The following is a 17,275-nucleotide window of genomic DNA, read 5'->3' as shown; positions in this document are numbered from 1 at the left end:
TCTCCATGGAATGTCCCAGTGTATTGACGTTGGGGATTCAGAGCAGTTTAATTCAGCTAGAGGAAGAATCTACTGTGGAAAACAAAAACTCATTGTGAAAGAGATTAAATTTAGAGATTAAATGTTGCCAGGCTAAGAAAAGAACAGAATTAAACCCCTAGGAGCTAAGAATCGCCTTGGATTGATTTTCGGAAAGTGTATCTGTGAAGTCTATTTTTAGTTATGTTAAGAAGAGAATGTTCAGTCTCATGGTTAAAACTATAAGTTGCTGCAAAGATACTGTTTAGTCAATAGTATTTTTTGTGTTTTCATACAGTTTTCATGATGAAATGATGTCATGTCATTCTTTCAGCTATTGACTGGGAATGTGAATGCTTAGTTGAAAGTTGTCAGACTCTGGAAATCGTAACAGCAAGCACAGCATTACTTCAAACTTTGCAGTCTGCACAAACTTTGCCATACAGTAACTTCTGATGAAGTCAAAGGTAGACTTCCAAAACACATCAGACAGTGGAATGGTTGGACAGATGAAATGTAATGCTGAATAACATGAAATGATATATTTTGGGAAGAAGAATGAGGAGGGGATGAAAGACCATAGGAACCTGGGATATGGGTGTACAATTCAGGTATCAACAACTTGTTGGAAGTGGCAGAGTGGGTTGTGAGCATGGTTAATCAGGTAAACTGGATTCTGAATGTAATATGTAGATAGATGCATAGAGTCAAGGTCTTACATGGCAAACACTGATTTGGCTTTAACTGAATTATGGCACCTTGCACTGAGCACCAGACTTTAGAAAGAAAGTGAAGGTGTTACAGAAGAAACAGAAAGACCTTTCAAGACTGACTCAAGGGGTAAAGGACTTCAACTCCAAGCGTAGATTCGAGAAGCTGGGGCTGCTTTCCTTAGAAACGACAAGTTTGAAGGTGATTTAACTGGAGTGTTCAAAGTCATAAAAGGTGTCAACAAATTAGAGAGAGAGAAAACTGTTTCCACTGGTGAAAGGGTCAAGAGCCAGAAGCTACCAGTTTGAGGTAATTGGCAAAAGAATCCAAAGCAGTTAGAGGAGAAACATTGTTATACTTTGAACTTAAGATTTGGAAAGCACTGCTCTAGTGTGTGTGGGTGACAAACTCGAACATGGTTTTGAAAAAGATATTGGATAATTATTTGAAGAGAAAAATGGGCAAGAGTTCAGGGAACTGGGACTAGCTCAGTTCCTCTTCCAGTGAGCCAGCAAGGATACGAAAGGCCAAATAGCCTCTCTCTGCATTGCAATCGTTCTAACAGCACAATATTGTTCAGGCATCAGAACTTCACCGGCTGGCTGGGAAAGACCTTTATCGGGAAGGTCCCCCAATTGTCTATAATGCAATGGAGTGCCCTTCCCGGAATCAAAATCCTGGATCAGGAGTCATATATATGGAGAGCAGCACTGTGGGGGAGGTGGGAAGGATGTGATGGCCTCAGAATGAACACTCACTCGAGTCCCAGGATCATAGGGCAATTGAGACCACAGGTAAGTAATGGAGGCTACAGTTCAGGGACAGGATTTTGGGAGGTTGCAGAGAGAGAAAGGGAGGTCTGGGGCAGCAAAGGCATGGTGATTAGCTAGCAGCTGAATTTAGTCATTTCCCAAAGCCCAGTTCCTCTTTTAGGCATGGAGTGCCTTGGATCACAGGATTCTCTCGCTCCCCGTGTCAGATACAACAGACAGGCCACGTGATTGTAGATGGCATTCACATTGCATGCTAATATGCCCTGCAACAGCTGGGTTAATACCCTTAAGGAGCCATTAATTCTTAACTCTGATGGAGGCTGCAAGGCAGCAGGCTTCAGCTACATCACCTCCCTGAATGACCTTCTCACCTCAAAGGTTGCCAGAGAAACTAGAGAATTCCATTCTATTGTGTAAATTGAATTGAAATTCCCCATGGCAATGCTTGTTGAGCCTTACCAAGCCTCTGGAGTTTTAGCAATTTTCCCACAACAGCACTGTTCAAGGGTTATCTTCCTTTTCATTCTTTGAAATGTTGCTATTTCTGAGAAGGCCTGGGTTTTTCTCAATATGTCACCAACTTACGGAGAACATATATTGTAGAAATCAGGTCGAGGTGTGGATGGTACTGGCTAGTGCAGGCCTATATGGGAGCAGGTACTCTGTAGTTCTTGCCTGGCCTTCTAGGCTACCAGGAAGAAATTATATATTTTTTAAAATTCAGAATTTCCAATTTGCATAGTGCAATCAATCACTATTTACTCAACCCTTCAATTTTCAAATCCCTATCCACTGCCTTAACAATGCTGAATGCCAGGAGTGAAAGGTGTTTCTGACAAGCAGCATTACAAAGCCATTAATGAAGGGAAATACATCAGATGATGTATTGGTGTCATTAAACTACCATTTGAATAACCCACATCAAGTTCCACTCACTCATCACTCTTGTCCTTGTTGACTTGAAACTGGCTCCTGCTTCTCCCTGTGCCTAAGATATTCCTCTGACTTTTTCAATCCCTTCTTGGTCTCACCCTTTCATTTACTGTAATCTCTTCCAACCCCCCAACCCCCAAGAAGTCTCTGCTCCTGCTACTCTGGCCTCAATTATGCTAATTTACTCCACCATGGGTAGCCTCACCTTCAGCAGGGTAGATGCCAGAATTGCTTGCCTGAAGCTCTCCTGCATCCTCCTGCCCTTTTCACCAAACTTCTGATCATCCATTAACTCCCTCTTTTAGTGTGGGACCGTTGCAGTTCTCCCTGTATTCCATGAGATCTAACCTTGCTCACCAGTCTCCTCTGGGGAACCTTGTTGAATGTCTTATTGAAGTCCATATAGATCACTTCACATAGATCTTCCCTCATCAATCTTCTTTGTTACGTCTTCAAAAAACTCAATCAAGCTTGTGAGATATGATTTCCCACTCGCAAAGCCATGTTGACTATCCCTAATCAGTCCATGCCTTTCCAAATACATGTACATCCTGTCCCTCAGGATTCCCTCCAACAACTTGCCCACCACCGACGTCAGGCTCACTGGTCTATAGTTCCCTGGCTTGTCTTTATCACCTTTCTTAAACAATGGCACCACGTTAGCCAACCTCCAGTCTTCCGGCACCTCACCTGTGACTATCCATGATACATATATCTCAGCAAGAGGCCTAGCAATCACTTCCCTAGCTTCCAACAGAATTCTAGGGTACACCTGATCAAGTCCTGGGGATTTATCCACCTTTAACCGTTTCAAGACATCCAGCACTTCCTCCTCTGTTATATGGACATTTTCAAGATATCACCATCTATTTCCCTACAGTCTATATCTTCAATGTCCTTTTCCACAGTAAATACTGATGCAAAATACTCATTTAGTATCTCACCCATTTTCTGTGGCTGCACACAAAGGCTGCCTTGCCAATCTTTGAGGGACCCTATTCTCTTCTTTAATGTATCTGTAAAAACCCTTTGGATTCTCCTTAACTTTATTTGCCAAAGCTATCTCATGTCCCCTTTTTGCCCTCCCGATTTCCCTCTTAAGTATACTCCTACTTCCTTTATACTCTCAGGATTCACTCGATCTATCCTGTCTACCTGACATAGGCTTCCTTCTTTTTCTTAACCAAACCCTCAATTTCTTTAGTTATCCAGCATTCCCTATACCTACCAGCCTTTCCTTTCACCCTAACAGGAACATACTTTCTCTGGACTCTCGTTATCTCATTTCTGAAGGCTTCCCGTTTTCCAGCCATCCCATTACCTGTAAACATCTGCCTCCAATCAGCTTTTGAAAGTTCTTGCCTAATACTATCAAAATTGGCCTTTCTCCAATTTAGAACTTCAACTTTTAGATCTGGTCTATCTTTTTCCATCACTATTTTAAATTTAGTAGAATTCTTAGAGTCGTAGAGATGTACAGAACAGGAACAGACCCTTCGCTCCAATTGTCCATGCCTACCAGATATCCTAAACTAAACTAGTCCCATTTGCCAGCACTTGGCCCATATCCCTCTAAACTCTTCCTATTCATATACCCATCTAGACACCATTTAAATATTATAATTGTACATGCCCCCACCACTCCCACTGGCAGCTCATTCTGTGCACACATCACCTTCTGCTTGTAAAAGTTGCCCCTTAGGCCCCTTTTAAATCTTTCCCTTCTCACCCTAAACCTATGCCCTCTAGTTCTGGACTCCCCCACCCCAGGGAAAAGACCTTGTCTATTTACCCAATCCATGCTCCTCATGATTTTATAAACTTCTATAAGGTCACACCTCAACCACTGACGCTCCAGGAAAAACAACCTCTCACTATAGTTCAAACCCTCCAAGACCAGCAATATCCTTGTAAATCTTTTCGGAACCCTTTCAAGTTTCACAACATTGCAGTCAGCCATGTTGTTGGGAGCCTGGAGTCACATAGGATCAGATCAGGTAAGGACAGCAGATCTCCTTCTTGAGAGGACATGAGTGAACCAGATAAGTTTTTGCACCAATCAACAGTGGTTATATGGTTGCCACTGGGTCAGCTCTCTTGTCCATATTTTATTGAATTCAGATTTCACCATCTTCCACAGTGGGAAAGCACCTTTTTTTTGACCATTTGGTATCCAAAAGTGCTCAACAATCAATGAAGGAGTTTTAAATGAAACCATTGTTGTAATTTAGGAATTATAGCAGCCAAACTGCATGTAGAACACCAACACAAACAGCAATGTGATAATCTGTTTTTGTGATTTTGTGTAAGTATTAGCCAAGACATGAGGAATGACTCAAAACAAAAAAAACCCAAAGAAATATGAATGCTGGAAATCTTAAGCAAAAACAGAAATTGCTAGAGAAATTCTTCAGGTCTGGCAGCACTTATGGAGAGAAAGCAGGGGTTAACATTTCAAGTCCAGTGACCCTTTGTCAGACCCATGTTTCCTCCTGAAGTTAGTGACTGAGGCACATTGTTAATAAAACAGAATAAACCCCTGCAACTTGGCTGAATGGGATGCTCTTATTTGGTGGCTAAGGTGGAAATAGTTCTATTCCTCAACACAAACATCATATCAAGGAACAGGAGAATCGATGTTTAGGGCGTAAGCCCTTCATCCATCATATCAAGCCAATTTCAGCCTTATCTGAGAGATAGGGTGTTCTGGAGTAGATGAACTGTGTATGACATTGCATGGTTAATTAGGTGGGGAAGACAGTTTTTTCTCATCATTTTTACATATAGGCATGGAAATCCAAAGATATGTTGCGTAGACAGGATCATCATAGTCAGGCACATCAATCACTATCAGTCTGACCTGCTTTCAAGGCATACAATAGGTGAGCACTTTGGTGATAGTGACCATAATTCAGTTATGTTTACAACAGCAATGGGCAGGGATTGGTATATACCACTGGGAAAGAGGTTTAACTGGAGGAAAGGCAATTACGATGCGATTAGGCAAGATTAAGGATGCATAGGATGGGGAAGGAAACTGCAGGGAATGGACACATTTGAAATGTGGAGCTTATTCAAGGAACAGCTACTGCGAGTCCTTGATAGGTATATACCTATCAGGCAGGGAGGTAATTGTCGATAGAGGAAGCCACGGTTTACTAAACAAGTTGAACCTCTTGTCAAGAGGAAGAAGGTGGCTTATATGAGGATGAGGAGTGAAGGAGGCTGGCGTCTTGTTAAGGGGCTTGAGAGTTATAGGTTAGCCAGAAAAGATCGAAAGAGAGGGCTAGGAAGAGCCAGGAGGGGACATGAGAAGTGGATAGGGGAAAAGAAAATCCTAAGACCTTCTATCGGTATATCAGGAATAAAAGAATGACTAGAGTAAGATTAGGGCCAATCAAAGATGGTAGTGGGAAGTTGTGTCTGGAATCTGAGGACATGGGGAAGCGCTTAATGAATACTTCGCATCAGTATTCACACTGGAAAAGAGCAATGTTAGTTGGAATATGGAGATATAGGCTACAAGATTAGATGGGATTGTAGTTGACAAAGAGGAGGTTTTAGCAATTTTGGAAGATCTGAAAATAGATAAGACCCCTGGCTGGATGGGATTTATCCTCGGATCCCCTGGAAATCCACGGAGGTAATTGCATAGCCTTTGGCTTCGACCTTTATGTCATTCATTATCGACAGGAGTAGTGCCAGAAGACTGGAGGATAGTAAATGTTCTTCCCTTGTTTAAGAAGGGGAGTCGGGACAACCCTGGTAATGATAGGCCAGTGAGCCTTACTTCAGTTGTGGGTAAGATGTTGGAAAAGGTTAGAAGAGATAGTATTTCTAATCATCTGGAAAGGAGTAATTTGATTAGGGATAGTCAACACGGTTTTGTGCCTCACTAATCTTATTAAGGTGACAAAACAGGTGGATGAAGGTAAAGTAGTTAATGTGGTTTATATGTACTTCAGTAAGGCATTTGATAAGGTTCCACAAGGCAGGCTATTACACAAAACAGAGTTTCGGGATTGAGGGTGATTTTGCGGTTTGGATCAGAAATTGGCTAGCTGAAAGAAGACAGAGGATGGTAGTTGATGGGAAATGTTCATCCTGGAGCTCAGTTACCAGTGCTGTGCCACAAGGATATGGTTTGGAGCCACTGCTGTTTGTGATTTTTATAAATGATCTGGATGCGGGCATCAAAGGATGGGTTAGTAAATTTGCGGATGACACTAAGGTAGGCAGAGTTGTGGATAGTGCCGAAGGATGTTGTGTGTTACACAGGGACATAAATAAGATGCAGGGCTGGGCTGAGAAGTGGCAAATGGAGTATAATGTGGAAAAGTGTGAGGTAGTTCATTTCAGAAGAAGTAACAGGAATGTAGTGTACTGGGCTAATGGTAAAGTTCTTGGCAGTGTAGATGAACAGAGAGATCTCGGTGTCCTGGTGCATAAATCCCTGAAAGCTGCCACCTAGGTTGATAGGGTTGTTAAGAAGGCATATGGTGTGTTGGCATTTTTTGGTAGAGAGATTGAGTTTCAGAGCCACGAGGTCATGCTTCAGCTGTACAAGACACTGGTGAGGCTGCTCCTAGAGTATTGTGTGCAGTTCTGGTCACCGCATTATAGGAAGGATGTGGAAGCTTTGGAAAGAGTTCAGAGGAGATTTACTAGGATGTTGCCTAGTATGGAAGGAAGGTCTTACGAGGAAAGGCTGAGGGAACTGAGGTGACTTAATCGAGATGTATCAGATAAACAAAGAGTTAGATAGGGTGGACAGTGAGAGCCTTTTACCTCGGATGATGAAGGCTAACATGAGGGGACATAGCTTTAAATTGAGGAGTGTAGATTTAGGACAGATATTAGGGGTCGTTACTTCAGTCAGAGAGTAGTAGGGGCTTGGAATAGCCTGCCTGCAACAGTAGCAGACTCGCCGACGTTAAGGGCATTTAAATAGGCATTGGACATACATATGGATAATAATGGAATGGTATGGGTTAGATGGGCATCAGTTTAGTTTCACAGATCGGCGCAACATTGAGGGCCGACGGGCCTGTACTGTGCTGTAATGTTCTATGATAATATGCTAACTGTCAACATCATCCATTCCTGATTAATGAACTTTCAAGCACTAACTTCAGTTGAAAATAATGAAAGTCATGACAAAATACAGAAACCAAGCATTCTGTTACTCACTTTCAAGATAAAGTTGTCCTCAGCCTGCAATTTAAGGTCCAGGATAGACTGCTTCACAAGACTTTCAAAGGGAAGGTCTCTCTTCCTGGGTACATCCAGTGCTGGGAAAAGATCACTGATCAGGCCCATGAAAATCGGCATGTCATCGGTGACTATCTTTGGAATGTTGAAGTCTCGAAGAGCACGCATCAGGACTTGGTCTTCAGGGCGGCCTGGGTCACCTCTCTTCAGTGAGCCAGCTACAACCAGTACTGATTTGATTGCTCGAAGTCCCCAGTCATAGTGATCCTAGGAAAGGACAATTACTCAAAAATACACACTTTGGTAAAAACACACACAGATTCCCAAAGGCATGGGTCAATGGTAACAATTGCCCTGCTTGAGAATTGATTAATTGCAAATTATTAACATAGATTGTAAATAGCTCAAACCCCAGCACTAATTCTTGGACTACTCCACGATTGCCAAATTGAAAACACCCCATTTCTGCCCATTTTCTGCTTCTTGATTGGTAACCAGTTCTCTACCCATGCTGATATATTACATCAATTCTATAATAGCTGATTGGGGCTCTTAACCTTTTGCATAGCCCCTTACTGAGTGCCATTTTGAAATTCAGATGTACTACATAACTAATCCCTTCATCTCCCTAACAAGTTAGATTCTCTGCCACAATCTGGTTGCCAATAACAACAGCATTATAGGATAGTGATAAGCTTCTAATCTGAAGGTTTGTTTGAAACTTTTTAATCATCTGAAAATTCTGGACAAATACTTCGATGATTTTATACATATTAGTCTATTTAAAAATATCACAAAATGGCTATGATGGCAGCAAATTTGCCCAAGGATAACTGGTTCAGTCCTATTATTTTAGCTAAATGATTCATCAGTTTACTCAAAGTCTTTATTTTATTAATGCCTTACTCAGAGGAGAGGGACAAACTCCATGCAAATTCATTAATGGGCTCGCAACTGAGATCTCACAATTTCACCCCCTTCATCTGCTACAATTCTTGGGATGAATTTATAGGCTTTCAGCTTATACATTCCCTGTGTCGATGCTCTTATAATCATGAAAACTCTTGCTACTTTGTAATGTTACTTCACATAGCACCAAGCTTCACTGTGAAATTGTTGATTTTGTCAATAAATTTTTACACTTGATTTCAGGAATTTTTTAAAATGGTACTACTTCAGTAAAGCTAAAATCAATAAAAATAATTGTATACGTACGCATACTGATTTTTTGGGTGCGTGGGTGAGTGATTTGAGGGGGGAGTATGGATTGGGTAATCAATACCTGGTTTCATTAGTGTAAGGCTTTCTTTTCATTGTACATTTTACTGTTCTGAGTGAGCAGTCAATCACATTCTTGCTAACGAAATAGGATCGAGGAGTATATGATCAGGGTAACACTCATTTTAACAACTGGGACAAACGGTATTTGGCTACAAAGAAATATCTCAGGTATTCAACATGAAAGGATGCTTAATGTAACAATTGATTTTTTTGAAGAAATCATTTTGTTGTGAAAATTCTTGTCATTATGAAGGATTTAGTTCAGACACATTGAGTAAGCAAAGATGATTCTGACTCCTTCAAATTAATTAGCTGCAACATTTACATGGCAGTGATGGGCTAATGATTACAGGTCATGTATGATGTCAGTCTGTATAGCTGACCCTAAAGATTAGTGTGCATACTTTAATTATGCTTATATAAAGATAAGGCTCCTAATGACAAATGTTTCTATTAAGCAGCTGCTTCAGCCCTTGATAAGTTATACTGTCTTGAAATAAAATATTTGAAATGTGTTAAATGACAAAGTGATACTCAACTGTAATTTACAGTTATCCATCTGTTTTAAGTGACAATCTTTAAAGCTTTCTGGAAATAAGTAAAACTGCAAAACAACAAAACCAATGGAAAATGAAGACAGATTTCAAGAGAGATGATGAACAATAAAGATCTCTGAACATGTTAGAAAATCACTAGGTGTAGGCTATATTAATTTAGTGGTCAATTTCTAATCTGTGTAGTAGTGGGGGACTCCAATTCATCCTCTCTAATACAAGTCTTACTCAAAATAATACTGCTGTGACCAGACAGCCTACTGCAAGGAACAGTGAAAACCTGTTTTATTCTTTATACCGTGAGTACTGATGAGATGCAAGACAAATGTTCTGAACAATTATCTTCACTCCGCCAACACATACATTCAAAGCACATCCAACAAGCTAAGGCCAGCACGTTGAAACTGATAGCAATCAGTGGTAAAATGCCTAAAAAATGTAAACTTTCATTAATTTTATCACACAATCCTTGGGACACCAGGTTATAGTCCAACAGGTTTAATTGGAAGCACACTAGCTTTCGAAGCGTTGCTCCTTCATCAGGTGGTAGCACCTGATGAAGGAGCGATGCTCCGAAAGCTAGTGTGCTTCTAATTAAACCTGTTGGACTATAACCCAGTGTTGTGTGATTTTTAACTTTGTACACCCCAGTCCAACACTGGCATCTTCAAATCTTGGGACACCAGAGTAGCATTTCCCATTGTCTATTCCTAGCTAATAAGTGTCATCTCACCTGTTTCGAAAGCAGTTCTTTACAAAGTTGATACAGGGTGATGAACTTCCTGGCTAACAACCTCGCTTCAATGAACCCTTCTGCGACCAGCATAATTTCACAGATCAGCTCAAAGTCTGGCACCACCATAGCACAGGGTCTGCAATACAATCAGTCAGTGGTTGACACAATCCTTATCAAAACATGGAGGGCACATAATGGTAAGAGTGTAAATAGTTGTGTTTCTTAGACAAATGTTTGAAAATGTGTAGTAGTTGAATTCCTTTTGCCTGTGTCTTTCTCATATTCTCAAAGCACAGTTTATATCCTCCCTCACTCAGTATATGGTAGAGAAGTGATGACATTTCTGATTAATGATCCAGTAGTTGGTTAAATCCCACCATCTCCAGCTGAACACAATTGAAATTTAATTCATTAGTAAATCTAAAATAAAAGGCCAAGTTAAAACTACTAAATTGATAAAAATCCATCTGGTGCATTAATAACCTGCAGAGAAGGAAACTGTTGTGTATTTCCATTGGTCACACATGTACCAAGCATGTATCAAGGTTTGGCAAAACAACCATGTGGGCTGTTTCTTTGAAGATTAGACTATATGGAGACAATAGGAATTGGGCGGCTATGTAGACACATTTGACCGGTACAATTGCTACTAGCTTCTCTCTATTCAATGTCACACTGGATTGTGATGTCCAGCAATTTGAGATATGTTCCGCAAAGTTCCATGTACATCACATCACAATAGAAATCTGCATTCCTCACCTGGTCTGGCCCATATGTGATTCCAGATCAAAAATAATGTGGTAGAATCTGAAATGTCCCAATGAGCTATTCAGTTCTCATAAACTGTTAGCACATTGCAGTCCATGCAGTGTAGATTCATCCCGTGATTCAAGAAAGTAGGTCAGCACCATGTTCCCAAAAGCAACTAGCAGCGGACATCAAATGCTGGTCTTGCCAACAAAGCTCATATACAGGAATGTAAAGCTTGAAGGTCTTTGTGTTGGAAGCAGTTCACAGAAGGGTGACTGGACTAAAACCTGCAATGAGTGCAGGGTCTTGGTGAGGAAAGACTAGACATGTATGCTCAGAAGGGACAATCTGAAACATCTAAGACCAGGGACTTGACCAGGTGGATGTGGAAAGGATATTTCCTCTTGTGAGAGAATCCAGATCTAAGGGTCACTGTTTAAAAATAAAGGGTCACTCATTTAAGACAGATGAGGAGATTCAGTTTTCCCAGAGGGTGGTGCACCTTTGGAACTCTCCTCCTTATAAAGATGATGGCCACAGATTCCAGGCAAATAAACCAATCAGTACCGCCAGAAGTCAGAGTTGCTGTGACAACATGCACTTTTGCAGGCATGTTGCAGTCGTGCACCATGGATTGTGGTGGCTGAGGCAATTATTTTATTTTAATCACATGGAATCCCTCACACTTTTACTACCTAGCGCCAGGGTATGTTGAATGATCTTGAGGTTGAAACTTAACATATCTGGTCAAACCCACATTCATTGGCCATCAACTCACAAGGTGGGACTTGAACAGAACAACTTCGGGCTCAGGGACGGAATGGCAATATGTCCATGTAGCTTTTGTTTCTGCATAGGGTCCCTCCTGAAGAAGGAAATTCATTCCTAAGTGTTTTTGGTGACAAAATATTCCACAAATTCTGTACAAATGTACATTTTGTTTTTATTTGTTCATGGGATGACTAAGCCAGCATTTATTGCCCATCCTAATTATCCAAAGGACAGTTAAGAGTCAACAACATTCCTTTTGGCCTGGAGTGACACATAGGCCAGACCAGATAAGGACATCAGATTTCATTCCCTAAAGGACATTAACAAACCAGATGAATTTTTGCATTGACAACCAAGAGCATTCACTACCAGGCTAGCTTTATATCTAGACTTTTTATTGAATTGAAGTCTCACTATCCACTGTGGGGGCATTTGAACCCATTTCCCAACACATTAGCCAGGGTTTCTCGATTACTAGTCTTGGAGACATAACCATTAAGCCACTGCCTCCACTTTGTAACGAAGGGCAAGAAGAGGCCACTCAAGACCATGAGCCTGCTCCACCATTTTCAGCAAGACCGTGACTGATCTGATTACTCCACATTCCTGACTGTATCTGATAACCTTTCACCTCTCTGCTTATCCATCCCCCTCGGCCACCAAAATATCCAAGGTTTGCTTAGAGCAAATTGGTGCCAACAGTATGGAGTTCAGCCATTATTACTGCTGAGGTGGATTTGGGAACTGTTTCCTTGCCTTACTTTTGGCAGAGATTGTGGAACAGTGGTTCAGACCTGTCTTCAGGCAGACAATTGAAGAGTAATTGAGATACCGAATCTAAATGATCAGCTTCTTGCAGAAAACCTCTTCAATTATTTCATAATGTCTTTTACCACAGCTTTTGTGAGACAGCGGTATGGCCCATTGATTCATTCAATACTTAATTCCATATGGTATCACATAATCTTGGACTGAGCCATAGGGAGAGGTTGAATAGGCTGGGGCTGTTTTCCTTGGAGCGTTGGAGGCTGAGGGGTGACCTTATAGAGGTTTATAAAATCATGAGGGGCCTGGACAGAATAAATAGACAAAGTCTTTTCCCTGGAGTGGGGGGAGTCCAAAACTAGAGGGCATAGTTTTAGGGTGAGAGGGCAAAGATATAAAAGGGACCTAAGGGGCAACTTTTTCAGGCAGAGGGTGGTGCGTGTATGGAATGAGCTACCAGAGGAAGTGGTGGAGGCTAGTACAATTGCAACATTTAGAAAGGATCTGGATGGGTATATGAACAGGAAGGGTTTGGAGGGATATGGGCCGGGTGCTGGCAGGTGGGGCTAAATTGGGTTGGGATATCTGGTCGGCATGGACAAGTTGGACCGAAGGGCCTGTATCCGTGCTGTACATGACTATGACTCTAATTCCTGGTTGCTAAATGCCCACAATTGGATGGCAATGGATTAATTATTCCTAGTGACCTCACTGGGGATAGCGCAAAGGTGCACTCACCTGAAAAGAGCCTTCAAGTTCTCAGGAAGTTCTGTACGTCCTGCGTAACCAGGATTCATTGTGATAAAGATGCCAACCGATAGAGTTAGATTGATCTCTTCACCCATGAAGTTAAAGCGTTTCTTTTTGTCTCGGATTGCATCCTGAATGGATTTCACCTTTACAGACATCAACAGCAGACAAATCTGTCAAATTCTGATCACCACCAGACAGCACTGGTGTCAATTTTTGTATCTCATCTCCATGCAGAGAGGACATTAGTTTCGAGATGTACAACAGATTATGGTCAGGGTGCTGTATGTAATGCTTTAAAATGTCTGCTCCACGCTTACAACTTAGGTTTCTAGTTCCTTCTATATTAGAAATACTCGAGTAATAGTCAATTTTTTTTGACTACCTTTTAAGGTTAAATTTGCGGGGTCAATTATTACTTGGATACTACTTTTGAGTGGCTAAAATTCATACCCGTCAAAACTCATACCGTATCATTAGCAGAAGCCCAATTGATCTCTAAAAGAATAAAGAAAAAAACACAACAAATTGCTGTGATTCTGGAAACCTGGAGTGGAGCGGGAAGGCCGACACACTGACACAGAAATGTTGATCTGTTCTCTGTGAAGAACTAGGGTCGACTTTTATAGATACATGGGAAATTCCAGATAGTTTGGCCAAAAATAGGGGGTGGACCTTTAAATGAGATCGACTATTACTTGAGTATATATGGTAGTTCTGTTTACTTCTCTCAAAATCCACGCCCAGGGTTTAAAACAAGTGCAATGAGCATCAAAAGTAATCAGAATCAAACCAACAATTTGATCCATGGACCACAATGAGCATTTTCATTAAATTACAGTTGCACTACTTTGTGGTTTGTTGTGAGTTCAATAACAATGAGCAGCCTAACATTTTGGAGAGACAATAATGTACTGAGTGTACTAACAACAAGAAGACCATGTTGAAGTGACCTTTCTTATGGTTTGTGTCATGTTCATTGCTGACAATCCATTAAGTGGGGGAATTGAAATAGGAATTCAGGAGTAGGCCATTCAGCCCATCATGCCAATTCTGCCACTTAATATAATCAGGTTTGATCAATTAGCCTTTTAATTTTTTTTTCTATGGAATGTGGATATCACTGGTCAGGCCAGCATTTATTGCCATCCCTAAATTGCCTGGAGGCCAGGTAAGAGTTAAACACATTGCTGTCAGTTCGGAGTCGCATGTAGGCCAGAGCAGGTAGGGATAGCAGATTTCCTTCCCTCAACTGAACTGGGATTTTGCAAAAATCAACAGTAATTTCATTGTCAACATTAGACGAGCTATTTTTCATTCTACATTTTTATCAAATTTACATTTCACCATCTACCAAGATGTGATTTGAACCATGTCTTCAAAATGTTAGCCTGGGGTTCTGCATTACTAGCATAGTGATATTACCATTATGCTACCATATCCCTGAATATGATAATAAACCTCCCCTACTACAATTCCTTTTGCCCAGGCGATTCCCACAAACATTTAAGGCATCAGTAATCAGAAATTCATCAATCTGGAATTCAGTATGTTTAATACTCAAAGGCTGAGCCTCCACAATCGTCTAGGGTACACAGAATTCTTCAGATTCTGAGTTAACAAACATTCTCCTAATTTTGGTCCTAATTAGCATACCCTTCATGAATTATGCTCTCATTCTAGATTCCCAACCAGGGGAAACATAATTAGACCTTAAGACCGTAACAAAGAGGAACAGGAGTAGACTATTTGACCCATCGGGCCTGTTCCACCATTCAATGGGATCACGGCTGATCCAGCATTCCCCCTGACCACTTTCCAGCCCTTTCTCCAGGGCCCTTGATTCCTCTCCTGATCAAGAACCTATCTCAGTCTTAAAATATACACAAGGAATCTGTCCTCCCAGCTCTCCATGGCAATGAGTTCCAAAGACTCTCACCTGCCGAGAAAATAAATTCTTCCTCATCTCAACTTTAAACTGGCACAGCTTTAATCAGAGATTGTGCCCTCTGGTTCCCGAGACTCTTCCCAAGGTGAACCAACCGCTCAGCATTTACCCGACCAAACTCCTTCAGAATCCAACATGTTTCAATGAGATCACTTCTCATGTTTCTAAACTCCAGAGAATATCGGCTCAGTTTACCCAATCGCTCTGGAACAACCTTGTGAATCTTTGTAACACGACATCTCTTGGCAATAATAACCTTCCAGAGGTAAGGAGACCAAAAGTGCACACGGTACTCTAAACAAGCTCCTATACAATTGAAGCAAGACTTGAATTCACCTGTACTTCAGATCAGGCAGAGTAAAAAGAAAAAGCCTCAAGTTTAAGCAGTGTCTTATCTTTTGTCCTGCGTACACTTAAAAGTACTTCATGTCTCATGAACCTTTTTGAAGTGCAAAATTGTCCATGGGTGCTACATGGGTATTTTCCAGCAAGGTTACACACATAAAGCAGGTAAACCTTTAGATTAGATTACATTACAGTGTAGAAACAGGCCCTTCGGCCCAACAAGTCCACACCGACCCGCCGAAGCGAAACCCACCCATACCCCTACATTTACCCCTTACCTAACACTACGGGCAATTTAGCATGGCCAATTCACCTGACCCTGCACATCTTTTGGACTGTGGGAGGAAACCGGAGCACCCGGAGGAAACCCACGCAGACACGGGGAGAACGTGCAAACTCCACACAGTCAGTCGCCTGAGGCGGGAATTGAACCCGGGTCTCAGGCGCTGTGAGGCAGCAGTGCTAACCACTGTGCCACCGTGCCGCCCACAATGGAGAGAGATCTTTAATTTCTTCCAGCAAAATGCATTGAGAAATGGCAGTGCTCAAACTTGGCAAAATTCACTGCTTTCACAGTGTTTATTCAGACCTGAATCTCTCTCCATCCCTTTCAAAACCAATACATGAAGGCAGAGACATTAGGAGCTACCACTTCCCTGTTTCAAATAGGATCTGCAGTCAAACCACTGGTCTGTATGTGGAGTTACATTTAGGTAAAAACATTTAGGTGTCTCGAAGACACGTCCTCCTACCGCCTCCTCGACCATGACCCCACCCCCATCACCAAACTATACAGAACCTCATCACCTCAGGAGACCTCCTACCCACAGCTTCCAACCCCTCACCGTCCAATTCTACCTCCTTCCCAAGATCCACAAGCCTGACCACCCTGGCTGACCCATTGTCTCAGCATGCTCCTGCCCCACTGAACTCATCTCTACCTACCTCGACACTGTCCTATCCCCCCTAGTCCAGGAACTCCCACATTCGCTTGAGACACAACCCATGCCCTCCATCTCCTCGAAGACTTCTGTTTCCTCAGCCCCCAACGCCTCATCTTCACCATGGATATCCAATCCCTCTCCACCTCCATCTGCCATGACCAGGGCCTCCAAACCCTTCGTTTCTTACTCTCCCAACGTCCCCAACAGTACCCTTTCATCGACACTCTCATTAGTTTGGCTGAACTGGTCCTCACCCTTAACAATTTCTCCTTCGAATCCTCCCACTTCCTCCAGACCAAAGGGGTAGCCATAGGCATCCAGATGGGGCCCAGCTATGCCTGTCTCTTTATTGGCTATGTAGAACAGTCCATCTTCCGTAGTTACACAGGCACCACTCCCCACCTTTTCCTCCACTACATTGATGACTGCATTGGCGCCACTTCGTGCTCCTGCGAGGAGGTTGAGTAATTCATCAACTTCACCAACACATTCCACCCTGACCTTAAATTTACCCGGACCATCGCTGACACCTCCTTCCCCTTCCTGGACCTCTCTATCTCCATTAATGACGACCTGACATTTTTTTACAAACCCCAGCAACTCCCACAGCTACCTGGATTACACCTCTTCCTACCCTACCTCCTGCAAAAATGCTATCCCATATTTCCAATTCCTCCGCCTCCACCGTATCTGCTCCCAGGAGGACCAGTTCCACCACAGAACACACCAGATGGCCTCCTTCTTTAGAGACCGCAATTTCCCTTCCCACATGGTTAAAGATGCCC

General features: G+C 42.1%; 1 protein-coding gene across 1 annotated transcript in view; it reads right to left on the bottom strand.

Moving 5' to 3' along the window:
* LOC122562034 (dynein axonemal heavy chain 9-like) overlaps window positions 1–17,275 on the bottom strand; it is a 508,505-nt gene that overhangs the window by 338,956 nt on the left and 152,274 nt on the right. The window contains exons 29-31 of the mRNA XM_043714478.1: window positions 13,242–13,399; window positions 10,215–10,353; window positions 7,626–7,913 (exon numbers count right to left, since the gene is read on the bottom strand). Coding sequence (XP_043570413.1) covers window positions 7,626–7,913; window positions 10,215–10,353; window positions 13,242–13,399 — 585 coding nt within the window. The remainder of the gene's footprint in view (window positions 1–7,625; window positions 7,914–10,214; window positions 10,354–13,241; window positions 13,400–17,275) is intronic.

The sequence above is a fragment of the Chiloscyllium plagiosum genome, chromosome 24 (assembly GCF_004010195.1).
Source record: "Chiloscyllium plagiosum isolate BGI_BamShark_2017 chromosome 24, ASM401019v2, whole genome shotgun sequence".
In the NCBI taxonomy this organism is placed as follows: Eukaryota; Metazoa; Chordata; class Chondrichthyes; order Orectolobiformes; family Hemiscylliidae; genus Chiloscyllium; species Chiloscyllium plagiosum.
The sequence above is the reverse complement of the archived record's forward strand: the minus strand, read 5'-3'. Positions and strand labels throughout refer to the sequence as shown.